Here is a 13134-nt window from a genome sequence, read left to right as displayed (position 1 = left end):
AAGCGTCATTTGAAACTTCTCCGAGTCTCCTTGCCAGCTGCGGAGGCCAAGCCTCCCCCGGGGCAGAGAACCCGGATCCCCACAGCCTCTTTTCATTAAAAACCTTAGGCGTCACCTAGTCCAGCCCTCCCATTTTGCAGAGGAGGGAACTGAGTCCCCCAGAAGCAATTCGCCCAAAGCCCCAAACGAACTAAAGTGACTTAAGTAGGATTTGAATCCAGGTCTTCGTCTCTCATTCCAGTGCCCTTTTTTAAGCCTCCCACCCCCTCCCAGACGGCAAGCGGCGGACTTTCCACTCCTGATCCCGAGCACTGACGCAGAGCGAGTCAGAGGGAGCTGGGCCCAGAGGTGCTGCCCACCCCCCTTCCTTCCCTAGACCTTAGCCTTGCCCGGGGACTCGACGCCGGGAATTTCCAGCCTTTGGTGGGGAGAGGAGAGAAGGGAGGGATTGGAGCCTCCATCGCCTGCAGCCGGAGCAGATCCCCCGCACAGCTGGGCAGCCCGAGGGCTCTTTGTGCGCCGCGACGCGACGTTGGGGGGTTGTGCTTGGGTAAGAGCAGAGCCCGGCGTGGGGCTTCTCTAGACGGGGAGGTCTTCCGGGAAGGAAGCAGGAAGTGAGGGCGTGGGGGGGAGAGGGGGGACCAAGAGCGCCGAGTGCCCGTGGTTCCTGGCTCTGGCTCTGCTCTCCGGGGATGTGGATCTGAGTCCAAGCCGGTGCCAAGGACCAGGCCGCCAGGACTCCACTTGCACCCAGGAGCAGCGGGTGGTGTATAGTCCGACCTGACAGCCGACTTTGGATTGATCCTGGATGGGAGGGATAAACCCCTCCATCTTCTCAACCGCAGAGAAGCAAAGAGTACCGGCATTATTGGCCCCATTCTCCCGGCTGAGAAGACTGAGGCTCCGAAGCGCAGTGATTTTTCTCACGTAACACAGCTAACGAGAAACTAGCAGAGGGGCTTTTCTATGGAGTAGCCCCCGTTACCTCCAATCGGAGTCGGTCTTTTCCTTGGAGCCAAGAGCCAGTTGCTCCATGACCTGATTACAGCATCATCTCTTGTCTGGTCATGGTGACTGACACAGGGAAAGAGGTGGATGGAGTAAAGAAAACGCCAGAGACATCAGATGACCTGTGAGCTAACTTTACCTAGAAGGCATCAGATAATAAAGCCATTTCTGGGGGGGCAGCTGGGTGGTTCAGTGGATTGAGAACCAGGCCTAGAGATGGGAGGTCCTAGGTTCAAATCCGGCCTCAGACACTTCCCAGCTGTGTGACCCTGGGCAAGTCACTTGACTCCCATTGCCCACCCTTACCACTCTTCTGCCTTGGATCCAGTACACAGTATTGACTCCAAGACAGAAGGTAAGGGTTTAAAAAACAAATAAATAAATAAATGAAATAAAGCCATTTCTGTACTGAGTCTCCATTTTTCACATGATTGACTGGGGCACAAACCATGGCTTCTGTTTCTCTTTGGGGAGCCTTACTAGGTAATCTTGAGTACATTGACTTAACTCTCCAGGTTCCTGTTTCTCAAGAGAGAGAATGATCTCACTGACTCCTGTGAGATGTCTGAGGAGAAAATTGTAGGAGCATAGAATGTCAGAGGGAGGAGGGCCCTTAGAACATAGCAGAACTGGGATACTTAGATAGCAAGGTGGATGGAGCACCAAGTCCAGAGGTCCTGGGTTCAAATCTGGCCTCATATACTTCCTAGCTGTGTGACCTGGGCAAGTCACTTAACCTCAATTGCCAAACCCTTAATGCTCTTCTACCTAAGAATTGATACTTAGTATGGATTCTAAGACAGAAGATAAGAATAAAAAAAAATAGAATATAGCAGAATTGTGGTCTGGCAACAAGAATACTGCCCTTAGGTTCAGAAGATTTAGATTCAAACTGTAGTAGAATAAAACTCATTGAAGAAACCAGATAGTACAGTGGTTAGCACATAAGGCTAAGGGAAGACCTGACTTCAATTCCAGACTCATACTTACTATCCGTGTGACCCTGGGCAAGTCACTTAGCCCTCTTTGTCTTGATTTCCTCACTATAAAATGGAGGTAATAATATTTACTTCCCGGGGCTGTTGTGAGAACCAAATGAGATAATATTGGTAGCCTGGCATAAAGCAGACATCGACACTGTCTGAATGTTGGCTGTCACCGTCATTGATTTTGGCTTAAATCCCCAGTGCCCAGCCCGATCTCTGCCACACAACTGGCTCCTAATAAATGATTACTGACATGATTCGAATCATCAGTCTTGGATGGCCTTGGATAAATAATTTCCCCTCTCAGGGCCTCCGTTTCTCCAGTTGTAAAACTAGTGTTCGGACTAGATGATCTCTAAGGTCCCTCTTGTCCCTCCTTCTATGAACCTCTGACCTCAGGATAGAGAGCGAAAGACCTCGGAGATTAGTGGCTGGTCACACGTCCACATTTTTTTCTTTGTACAATGTGGCTCATTTCCCAGCTTCAGCAGTTTTTTCTTGGTAGGTAGAGGGGGAGGGGAGACAAGGCAAAAGGAAGAAGAACCAGCTTTTCAGAGTTTAGTACATCTTAAACAATTTGGGTAGTAAAAGTTTAACCAACAAGTAAAAACTTGACTTCAGGCATGTCACACAGAATCCTGAGACTCGCCTGTTTGAGCTCAGAAAGACAGAAGTCACCTAACTGACAGAAGGCACGAAACAGGTGGACTGCCAGGAATTTTTTAGTAAAAACTTCTTTTGCTGACTCTAAGTATCGGCTTAAACAAGGCAGTCAGGAGCTGCTACCCAGGGACCTCTAGGGTAACTTGGGCCACTGGGTCTCTAATCAACCCATGTGGCTTCTCTCTGGTCCTTGCATTTGTAGCTAAAATGTAATGAATTATGTATTTAAATTAATCTCTCTCTCTCTCTCTCTCTCTCTCTCTCTCTCTCTCTCTCTCTCTCTCTCTCTCTCTCTCCCCCCTTCTCTTTCTCTTTCCCTCTCCCTTTCTCTTTCTCTCTCACTCCTCTTCTCCCTCCCTCCCTCTCTCTCTCTCTCATTTATATACACACACAGCACTCTCAACACACAATGCTAAGTGGTACTCCAAGAAAAACATGTGGGGAGGCCAGAGTTGGTAGCTGAGAGCCAATTGTTAAATTTTCAGCGCGAATATCTGTCCTTCCCAAATCAGCAAACATTACAAAACAACTCAGCGCCTGATTGTTTTGTTGGTTATCTAGACTAACTAAAAGAATGGGGAAAAAATGTTCATGATAGTGCTGATTAAACTTACTAGTGGGTGGTGGATATAAGGTCTTTTTAGAGAGCTGATTGTTAAACATTGGCTTGGACACACCGGAGGAGAGGGAGAAAGAGAGGAAGAAGAGAAGAGAAAAAGACAAAGGAAGACAGAGAGATGAATACAGAAAGAGATCATTTATTAAGTACTTTATGATGTGCCCAGGTTTGGTGTTATATGCTAGAGGTAAAAAAATAGAAGCAAAAAAGGAGTTCCTGTCAAGGTCCTGGATTCAAATATGATCTCAGACACTTCCTCGTTACATGACCCTGGATAAGTCACTTACCCCCTCATTACCTAGCTCTTTCCATTCTTCTGCCTTCGAGGTGATACTATTGATTCTAAAATAAAGGTAAGAAATAGTCCCTGTTCTCAAAGAGCTTACCTTTTTTTTTTTTTAAACCCTTACCTTCCATCTTAGAATCAATACTGTGTTTGGATTGGGCTTGGCAATGGGAGTTAAGTGACTTGCCTAAGGTCACACAGCTAGGAAGTGTCTGAGGTCATATTTGAACCCAGGACCTCCCATCTCTGGATCCGACTCTTAATCTACTGACCACCCAGCTGCCCCCCTCAAAGAGTTTACTTTCTAATAGGTGATGACAACATTTAAAGGGGAGCCAGAAAGTCACCAGAAGCTTACAAGGGTCTAGTGATAAAAAGTCTAGAGAACAAAGCGATGTCCCCACTCTCTAGTCTCTTAAAGTGCCAGATTCCCCAGACATGGTAAATTCCTTGTGAAGGTATAAATTTCTCTGGCCTAGGGGCTACCAAACTGATAAGAGGGAAGGAAACAAGTAATAATGAAATACCTATTCTGTGTAGTGTGCTAAGTCCTTTACAAACATTATCTGATTTGACCCAAACTTCCCTGGGAAGTAGGTACTATTATTATTCTCATTTTACAATTAGAGAAACTGAGGCAGTATTTAAGTGACTTGCCCAGGGGTCTAATCTGAACTCAAGTCTTCCTGACTCCAGGCACTGTGGCAACATCCTGTAGCCAAATCATTTAACCTCTTGGTGGCCTGGATAGCTCTCTTAGCCTGGATGCTGAAGAGGCGATGTTGCTCCCTGAGTATTAGGAATCTCTACCAGTGAAATCCCAAGCTCGGCCCTGCCCTTCCCTCAAAGGTTCTCCAAAAGTATGTTTTACCAAAATAACCTTGTAGGGGACGAGGAAACGGATGTTTGGGAAGGTTCAGTGGATTTGTTCATCTGTGGTCATTATTCTAGAGAGCAGGCAGGCAGTCCATCCCTTCCTGTACATACACAGACATTTTAGAGGAAGGAGATGAGTCTGGAGTTCAAACAGCAAGAGAGAGAAAGAAAGAAAGAGAGACAGAGAGACAGACAGAGAGAGACAGAGAGATAGACAGAGACAGACAGAGAGAGAGAGACAGAGAAAGAGACAGAGAGAGGAGGGGAGGGACAGCACTGATGAGAGGCAGCTTTTCTGACTCTCTGGCAGGAACCCAAGCCTGAAGGGAAAAGCTAACCTGTCCTCCTTCTCTCTCCCTTCCTCCCATCCTCCCTCCTTCTTTGCCTCCCTCCCTCACCAACCCCCATCATAAAACTAGACTGAGTCAGCCACTTCCAGCCCTTGTTTATTGACAGGCTCAGACAGAAATTATCAGGTCCTTGGCCACAATCAGAGGAATAGAATAGGGTTGGTTCAGAAAAGCTCTGAACAATGATCAAATGATACCTGACCTTTCTCCAGGCTGAGGGTCATGGGCAGGAAGGAAGAGGCAACCTGCAGACCCTTCTGGGAAAGAACTGAGCCTTTCTGAGCTTCACCATTTTTCTCTGCAAAATGAGAATGCTAGAAAAGACAACCTAAAGTTTCTTCCAGTTTCGAGGGTCTTTGGGTCTTTGGGGATGGGACTAACCAGCTCTGGTTTGGTTCCCTGTGTCTGTTCTGTCTCTCTTGACCCAGTTCCCTGAGTCAACACTGACATTGCCCAGATGGCTTGTTTCTCCTCTGGTTGAGGGGAGGCTGGGCTCTGCGAAGGACCCTGATTCCTCCCCAGGATCCATCCACTTTGATCTCCCCCTTCTGGAGGGCCTGCTGGATTTCATGGACAAGGGTCTCGAAGGCCAGAGTCACATTGCAGTCTGTCTTGGCTGAGGTCTCCAGGAACGACATGCCCCAAACTGCAGCTAAAGTCTCTGCTTCCTGGCTTGACACCTGACGAGCCTGCTGTAGGTCACACTTGTGACCAACCAGCAAGAAGACCACCTTGTCTGGGCCCTGCACAGATGCCACTTCCTGGTACCAGTCTTCTACGTGCTTAAAGGACTTCCTGTTGGTCACATCAAAGACTAGCAGGACACCCACGGTATTCCGGTAGAAGGACCGAGTGATGCACCTGGGGAGGGAAGAGGCAGAGAGAGGTGAGGTCTGGTACTCCCTAGCATCACACCTCAGTGCTCCCATCCAAGGAGAACAGAAAACCCCTCTGTTTGAAGGAGAGACTGCCTGGAAACACCAGGGATGAACATCTTCTCTTCTCCTTGCCGGTATTGTGAGGCAGAGAGATGAAGAGGCCTCCCCCAAACACTGTGAGCCCTTCTCCAGAGTCCTGAGTCCTCAGGTTCTACGGGTCCCCCAAACCCCCACCATAGCTTCAGGTCATCTGAAAAGCCGCCCCACTTCTCCCTCTCCGTGGTCACCTCTAAGCAAAATGTAAGCACCCTGACACAAGTGAGGAAGGTTTCAGAGGCCATCATTGATGGGAACCTCCTCCTTTTATAGAAGAGAAAACTGAAGGAGAAGTGATTTACCCAAAGTCACTCAGCTAATATGTGGCAGAACCAGCTCTTACAGCAAATCCAGGGCCTCTGAGGTTAAAGTTTTCATGACCTTCTTCATTGGGGGGTCAATGAAAATAAGGGCAGGGGATTTGGTTTTGGTTTTATCTCTATATTATAAGTACTTAGCACAGGGCAGAGAACATAGTAGGAGCTTCATAAACGCTGTCGAATGGGGAAGAATTCAAGTAAAAGGATTTTGAACACTATAGAAAGGTCTCTCGTCATTCCTCACTTTCCTCTGCAAAATGAGGCCAAAGGAACTCAGAGGTCCCAATTAGTTTTATGATTCACCCAAACCCTCACAGTCTTGCAGCCATTTTGAACTTCCCATCCTTTTTTTGTCCTCCCATTGGAGAGGGGAAGAAACTGAGGCTAGGAGGGTTAGTAGCTTGGCCAAGGGCCCTTGGAAAATCAGTGGCAGAATTCTAGCCCACCATGATCACCCCTCCTGCTTCAGCATCGAAGGTCCTGGGTTAGAAACCGGGTCTGCCCCTCTGGTGCCTCTGTGACCTGGGACAAAAGTCACTTCCCCTCCCTGACAGACACCCAAGATTGCTCGCCTACAAAATGAGGGGCTGGAAGTGGATGGTCTTTAGGGTCCCTTCCGGTCGTGGCCCCAAATCCTGCCCTCACTCTGATCTCCAGCCAGTCTTTGCTCCCTCACACCTGTAGCGTTCGTCCCCTGCCGTGTCCCAGAACTGCAGCTTGACCCTCGGACCCGACGCCAGCTTCAGCATCCGGCTGTAGAACTCGACACCCACCGTGGAGCTGGGGGGCGCATCAGCCCCGAAGTCTCCCTCGATGTAGCGCCGCAGAAGCGAAGTCTTGCCTACGTCCGCGTCCCCCAGCAGCAGGATGCGGAACTGGTGCTGGCTGGACGCGAGCTGGTACTCCCTGGTCATCGGGGCTCAGAACCGGGTTGGACCGGAGGGAAGCGGCTGAAGCAGGGGCAGACGGGGCCGACCCAGCTGAGGCTCCTCAAAGTGGGGTGCTGCAGGAACCTAGAGCTCCGAACCGGGATGACCTGGGACAGACGGGGTGGACCCGAGCGCAGCAGCAGAGGGCGGCCTCGGGAGGAACCCAGTCACGATGGGTGGCCGGCAGCGGTGCGGAGCAGGTGAAGCCCGGTCTCTCGAGCCACCTGGGGCAAACCTGAACAGATGAGGGCAGGGGAAATGGCCGGAGCCGCCAGCTGGAAGCCGAGGTCCTCGTATTTATGATCCCGGGGCCCCGCCCCAGGGTCCTCCCTCAACCCCTCTGGCCCCCCCGGGCTCTGGGATATTTCCCCAGCAGGGTTCTTGGAGATTGTCCAGCCCAAAGGACTCATTTTCCAGGCAGAGAATCAGTCGGTCAATGCAGCTTCCCTGGGCCAGTCTAAGGGGATAGAAAGCCCCAAATGTTTCAATCCCTACCTCAGGAAAGGACTAGATGGCCTCTGGGTTCTTCCTTGTTCTAGATCCGTAAATGGATGCGCTTCTGGCTGTTTGGGAAGGACAATTCATTCCCAGGGCTACCCCCTTAGTGCCCAGATAATAAACTTGAGAGGCCATTAGGAACGCAGAACAGATGCGGCTTTATTCGCAGGAACGCAGGCGGAGGGACATTCTTTCAAGCTGGGCCCTCTCGAGAAATGCCCAGAAGACCAAAAAAAAAAAAAAAAACCAATTTATGGAGAAAACTCCAATCCTCAGGCCAAATGCCGGTCCGGTGTGTTTTTCGGAATCTGGTGTGGTTTTAATTGCATACAAACCCCCAAAACGTTTGGCGCCTGGAGCGGGGGAGGGCTGACCCAGCTGTGAATCCTCCCGGGGCAACTGCCAGATCTTGGGGGTAAAGGCGCCTGGCTTTGGGAAAGAAACTGGGGAGGGAGCCACGGAAGGCGGTCAGCCGGGGCAGATAGGCTCTGGGCCGGAGGAGGCGGGGTCCTTCTCACCTGGCCTCTCCACCAGGTACTTGGAATGCGGAGAGAGTCGGGGGAGGGACCTAGCGGTGGCTGGGGATTTCCAAAAAGGAGCAGCGTCCCAGCTTCTAATTGCTAACTGGGTCCTAAATGTGTTCCCTATGGAGATGGGGTGATACTGGCCTCCGGGCGGCTGCTGTCCTGGGGAGACTAGCCTTTCTAACCTCCCCTGGGGTCGTAGGGCAGTGATTTGCAGATATTCCTCTTGCTACACATGGCTAAGAGTCTTCCGGGGTCAGGCTGATGTCAGCTGGAGATAAAGACAAACAGTCCTAAGGGAAAAGCCACGTTTCATGGAAGCCTGGCTCAAAGCTCAGCTGGATGGACAACTGCCTGGAGGGGGAAGCAAGAAAACAAGAAGCCCTTCCTAGTCCTCCTTCTGCCTTCCCTGGGTTGATTATCTCCAGTTTAAGCTGTGGAAATCTCTCTCCCATTAGATTATAAGCTTCTTTGTTTAGATTATAAGCTTCTTTGTATTCTCACTGCTTGTTATAATGCAATGATGGCGAACCTATGGCACGGGTGCCAAAAATGACACACAGAGCACTCTCTGTGGGCACGGTTGCCACTCCCCCAGTTTGTTACTAGAAAGGCAGAGGGACTCCAGCAGAGCTGCTCCCTTCCCCATCTCCACTGTACCAGAGGATATTCCTCATTTCACCACCCCTCTGCCCAGCAGCCCAATAGGAAAGCTTCCTCCCTCTCCAGTCTAGGGTAAGGGGGAGTGGCAGGCACTCCATCTCTAAAAGGTTTGCCATCACTGGTATAGTATCTAGCACATAGTAGGTGTTTAACTGATGCTTTTAGCCTATTGGCTGGCTGGATGACGGAGGCATGGCCCAGAGAAGTCCACCAAGACCCAAGTGAACTCCAGCAAGGCTGCTAGCCTCCTTTGAACCTTTAAAAGCATTCTTTCGGAGACTTTATTCTTTTCTGGTTTGGGAGGGCTACTCCATTCTTCCCTTCCACCTCCCTGCTCTTCCCAACTCCACTGATAAAAAAGAAAAACAGAATTTTTGAAGCAAAGCAGAACCAGGCAAAACAGATTCCTACATCAGCCAAGTCCAGAAATATGTCTTATTCTGCATTTTGAGTCTATCACCTCTGGGTCCGAGGTGGCTGGTAGGCTTCCTCACTAGCCCTGGCAAGCTGGTCAGCTGAAGGATGCCTCCCAGGTTAGATATCAGTAGCAAATAACAAGGGAGGAGGCCCAAGAGCAGAGGGGCACCCAAAATAACTGGGGGGCAGCTTTCCACAGTAATAGAAACATCCCCATTGTACAGAATCTGGATGGCCAGATTCGGGGCGGAAGGTGGCTTAGGCTTACTGCTCAGGATGGAGGTGTCCTAATTAGCATGATTAAGTGAGAGAAATTAACTTTATAAGTCTAATAGAGGAAAGAGAGTCTTTAATCTGATTCAATTGTCCTAAATGTAATTAATGTTGATTAGTTACCTACCTGACTAAATATATAACTACTCGATATGGATGAAGAAGTCTAAAAGAAAATCACTTTGCCTATGCTATCACCCTAAACTGAATAATTCAGATTGTAAATAACCCTAGGAGACAGATTTAAAAAGTCATTCATTTCTTACAAAGATCACCCTGGGATGTCATTGGTCTATAAATAATATCTGAGGAATTTATATTTAACCCTAGAGATAACAGGAAAATTCTGGAGTTAATAGAGGAGGGGAGTCACATGGTTCAAATCTGTTAATGAACATTTATTAATAATAGATATTATATTTATATAGCAATTATATGTTAAATATATTTATTATGTTATACTACATTGTTACATAATTGTTTTGTTGAATTAATATAATATACTAACATATTTAAATATATTACATATAATTAATAATACAATATATTAATACATTATATTAATTATATATTATATAAATGTGCCAGTCACTGTGCTGAGCTAAGGATACAAACACAAAAAAGACAGTACCTGCCCTCAATAAGCTTATAATCTGGGGGAGCCAAAATGCAAAAGACAACTGAAAAGTAGGGGGTAGGGAGGCACGAAAGGTAACTGACCCCCACACACTTGTTGGAGAAATCAGTCAAAGAAGTCCCAGAGCAGTGCAGCCAAGAGAGAAATAAGACAAGATGTCTGAGCTGGTATCCCCTTAAATAGAGATTTGGGTGACACCTTCCCCAAAACTGACCCTATGACAGAGCCTAAAAACCTCACAACCTGTAGCAATCCAGGTATACATTAATCGTGATATTATTTTAAGAGTGTGTCATTGTTCTCACCTTATGTTCTCTTTCCATTAGTCCTTAATCCGTAACCCATTTTCACTCAGTCCTTGGTTCCCCTTTCTGAGTGTCCAACCCACTAGGAATCTTCGTGGAGTCGGTGGATGGCTTCACAACCTGATATAGAGAAGCAGATATCAAATGCATCCCTTTCAGACAGTGTAATAAAAATTATATTCAGTCAAAAAGAGAAATGATTTACTGGAAAGTCACAGAGGAAGATTCCTCCAACTTTTGAAGACACTGGAAAGGTAGGAGGGAGGCTAGGTTAGTGCTTTCTATATGCCAGACTCTGTGCTAAGCACTTCACAAATAGCTCCTTTGATCTGACCTAGCTTGGGTCCCCTTCTCCCAGAGTTCAGTTAATCCTGGCCTTCTTCCCTCTCCCAAACTCAAAAGGAAAGAAGTTAGGGAAACAGTATTGAGGGTTGATTATGTTTGGCTTGATTCTCTCTGGAAGGGTATTTTGATTTCAGGGCACTGGACTTTTCTATTCTCATCCTGTGGCTACCCTTCTGGTTCTTTCATTTGTAACCCGTTGCCTTTGTGTCTTCTGTGATGGGGTCTGTTCCTATTTGTAATAAACCCATGGATTAGCATAGGTGCTCTAATGATACCCATTTTATACTTGAAGAAACTGAGGCATACCTGTCCAAGGTCACACAGCTAGTAAGTATCTGAATTCAGATTTGAACTCGTCTCTCTGACTCCAAGCCTGGTTCTCTATCCAGTGCATATAGTAGGTTTTTAATAAATGCTTGTTTTTTAAAATAAGTTTTTATTGATATCTTTTGCTTATGTGTATGGAGAGAGAGAGAGGAGGGGAGAGACAGAGACAGAGGCAGAGAGAGTCAGAGAGAGAGGGAGAGAAAGAAAAAAAGAGAGAGAAAAAAAGAGAGAGAGAGAGGGAAAGGGAGAGTTTTGTTTCCCTTCTAATCTTGGTTATATTGCTCTTGTCTGTTGAAATATTGAAGTTTATTATTGATTTTGTTGAGGAGGATAAGAATATATTTCCTAATTTCCTTACTATACCGTTCAAAACCTTTTTAATTTAATACAATCAAAATTATTCACTTTACATCTTATACTTTACCTCTTATTTGATCATAAATTCTTCCCTTCTCCATAGATCTGACAGGTAAACTATTTTATGTTCCCCTAATTTACTTATAATATCACTCTTTATGTCTAAATTGTATACCTATTTTGACCTTATCTTGGAATAGGGTATGAGATATTGATCTAAACCAATTTTTTCCTATACTGTTTTCCAATTTTATCAGCAGTTTTTGTCAAATAGTGAGTTCTCATCCCGAAAGCTGGGATCTTTGAGTTTATCAAACACTAGATTGCTGAGACCATTTACCCCCAGTGTATTTCATTGATCCATCATTCTATTTCTTAGCCAGTACCAGATTATTTTGAGGATCACTGCTGTGTAGTACAGTTTGAGATCTGGTATAGCTAGGCCATCATCCTTCACATTTTTTTTTCATTAGTTTCCTTGATAGTCTTGACCATTTGTTCTTCTAGATGAATTATGTTATTATTTTTTCTAGTTCTATAAAACAGTTTTTTGGTCATTTGATTGGTATGGAACTGAATAAGTAAATTAATTTAGGTAGGATTGTCATTTTTATTATATTAGCTCTGCCTACCTATGAGCAGTTAATGTTTTTCCAGTTGTTTAGATCTAACTTTATTTGTGTGAAAAGTGTTTGGTAAGTGTGTTCATAAAGTTCCTGTCTTGGTAAATAGATTCTCAAGTATTTTATATTGTCTAGAGTGATTTTAAATGGAATTTCTCTTTCTAACTCTTGCTGCTAGGCTTTGGTGGAAATATATAGAAATGCTGATGATTTATGTGGGGTTTATTTTGTATCCTGCAGCTTAGCTAAAGTTATTAATTATCTCAACTAGTTTTTTAGGTTTTTTCTTTTCTTTTTTTTTTTTTTAAACCCTTAACTTCTGTGTAATTGGCTCCTTGGTGGAAGAGTGGTAAGGGCGGGCAATGGGGATCAAGTGACTTGCCCAGGGTCACACAGCTGGGAAGTGTCTGAGGCCGGATTTGAGTTTTTTGATTTTCTAGGATTCTCTAAGTAGATCATCCTATCATCTGCAAAGAGTGATAGTTTATTGCCTACTTTAACTCCTTCAATTTCTTTTCTTCCCTTATTGCCACTGCTAGTGTTTCTAGTACCATGTGAAATAATAGAGGTGATAATGGGCATCCTTGCTTCACTCCTGATCTTATTGGGAAAGCTTCTAACTTGTCCCCATTGCAGATGATACTTGTTGATGGTTTTAAAGAAATGCTACTTACTATTTGAAGCAAAGACCCTTTTATCCCTATACTTTCTAGTACTTTTTTTTTCTTTTTTCTAAGACAGAAATGCTGCAAGGGCTAGGCAATTGGGGTTGAGTGACTTGCCCGATGTCACACAGCTAGGAAATGTCTAAGGTAAGATTTGAACCCAGGACCTTCTGATTAGACCTGGCACTCTATATACATTGTGCTACCCTTAAGCACCACTTTCTAGTATTTTTAATAAAAATGGGTGTTGTATTTTGTCGCAGGTTTTTTAGCACTTATATTCTAATAGGGGAATATTGCCCATATTGGGGAATGGTGGCAAGGGATCTATTTCTGCAGTGGAATTGCAGGGTGATGATTGGAGCTACTCCTTGTTGATTTGGTTATTGTCCCCAGAACTAAAGGGGAAAATCAGGATTGGGGGTGGGCAGAGTAAGGGCATCTTGAAGAGGAGGGATCTGGATTAAGTTAAATCAAGTCAACAAGCAT

At 46.0% G+C, this 13134-nt stretch overlaps 1 protein-coding gene across 1 annotated transcript; it reads right to left on the bottom strand.

Moving 5' to 3' along the window:
- Positions 1-4866: 4866 nt before the first annotated feature.
- On the bottom strand, positions 4867-6996 carry RAB42 (RAB42, member RAS oncogene family). The gene is made up of 2 exons (XM_044671395.1): positions 6761-6996; positions 4867-5649 (listed from the first exon to the last, which is right to left on the bottom strand). The coding sequence occupies exons 1-2, from the start codon at positions 6994-6996 to the stop codon at positions 5226-5228; spliced, it is 660 nt and encodes a 219-aa protein (XP_044527330.1). The 3' UTR covers positions 4867-5225.
- Positions 6997-13134: the final 6138 nt, after the last annotated feature.

The sequence above is a fragment of the Gracilinanus agilis genome, chromosome 3, assembly GCF_016433145.1.
Source record: "Gracilinanus agilis isolate LMUSP501 chromosome 3, AgileGrace, whole genome shotgun sequence".
Lineage (NCBI taxonomy): Eukaryota > Metazoa > Chordata > Mammalia > Didelphimorphia > Didelphidae > Gracilinanus > Gracilinanus agilis.
Note: the sequence above shows the minus strand (reverse complement) of the source record. Positions and strands in the feature narration are given on the sequence as shown.

What these genes read in the sequence shown, in the direction of transcription:
- RAB42 (XM_044671395.1), bottom strand. Translation starts at nt 6,996, where the DNA reads ATGACCAGGGAGTACCAGCTCGCGTCCAGCCAGCACCAGTTCCGCATC. An exon ending in GCAGGGGACGAACGCTACAG is followed by an intron (nt 5,650 to 6,760) that starts GTGTGAGGGAGC and finishes TTCCCTCCCCAG; the next exon opens with GTGCATCACTCGGTCCTTCT.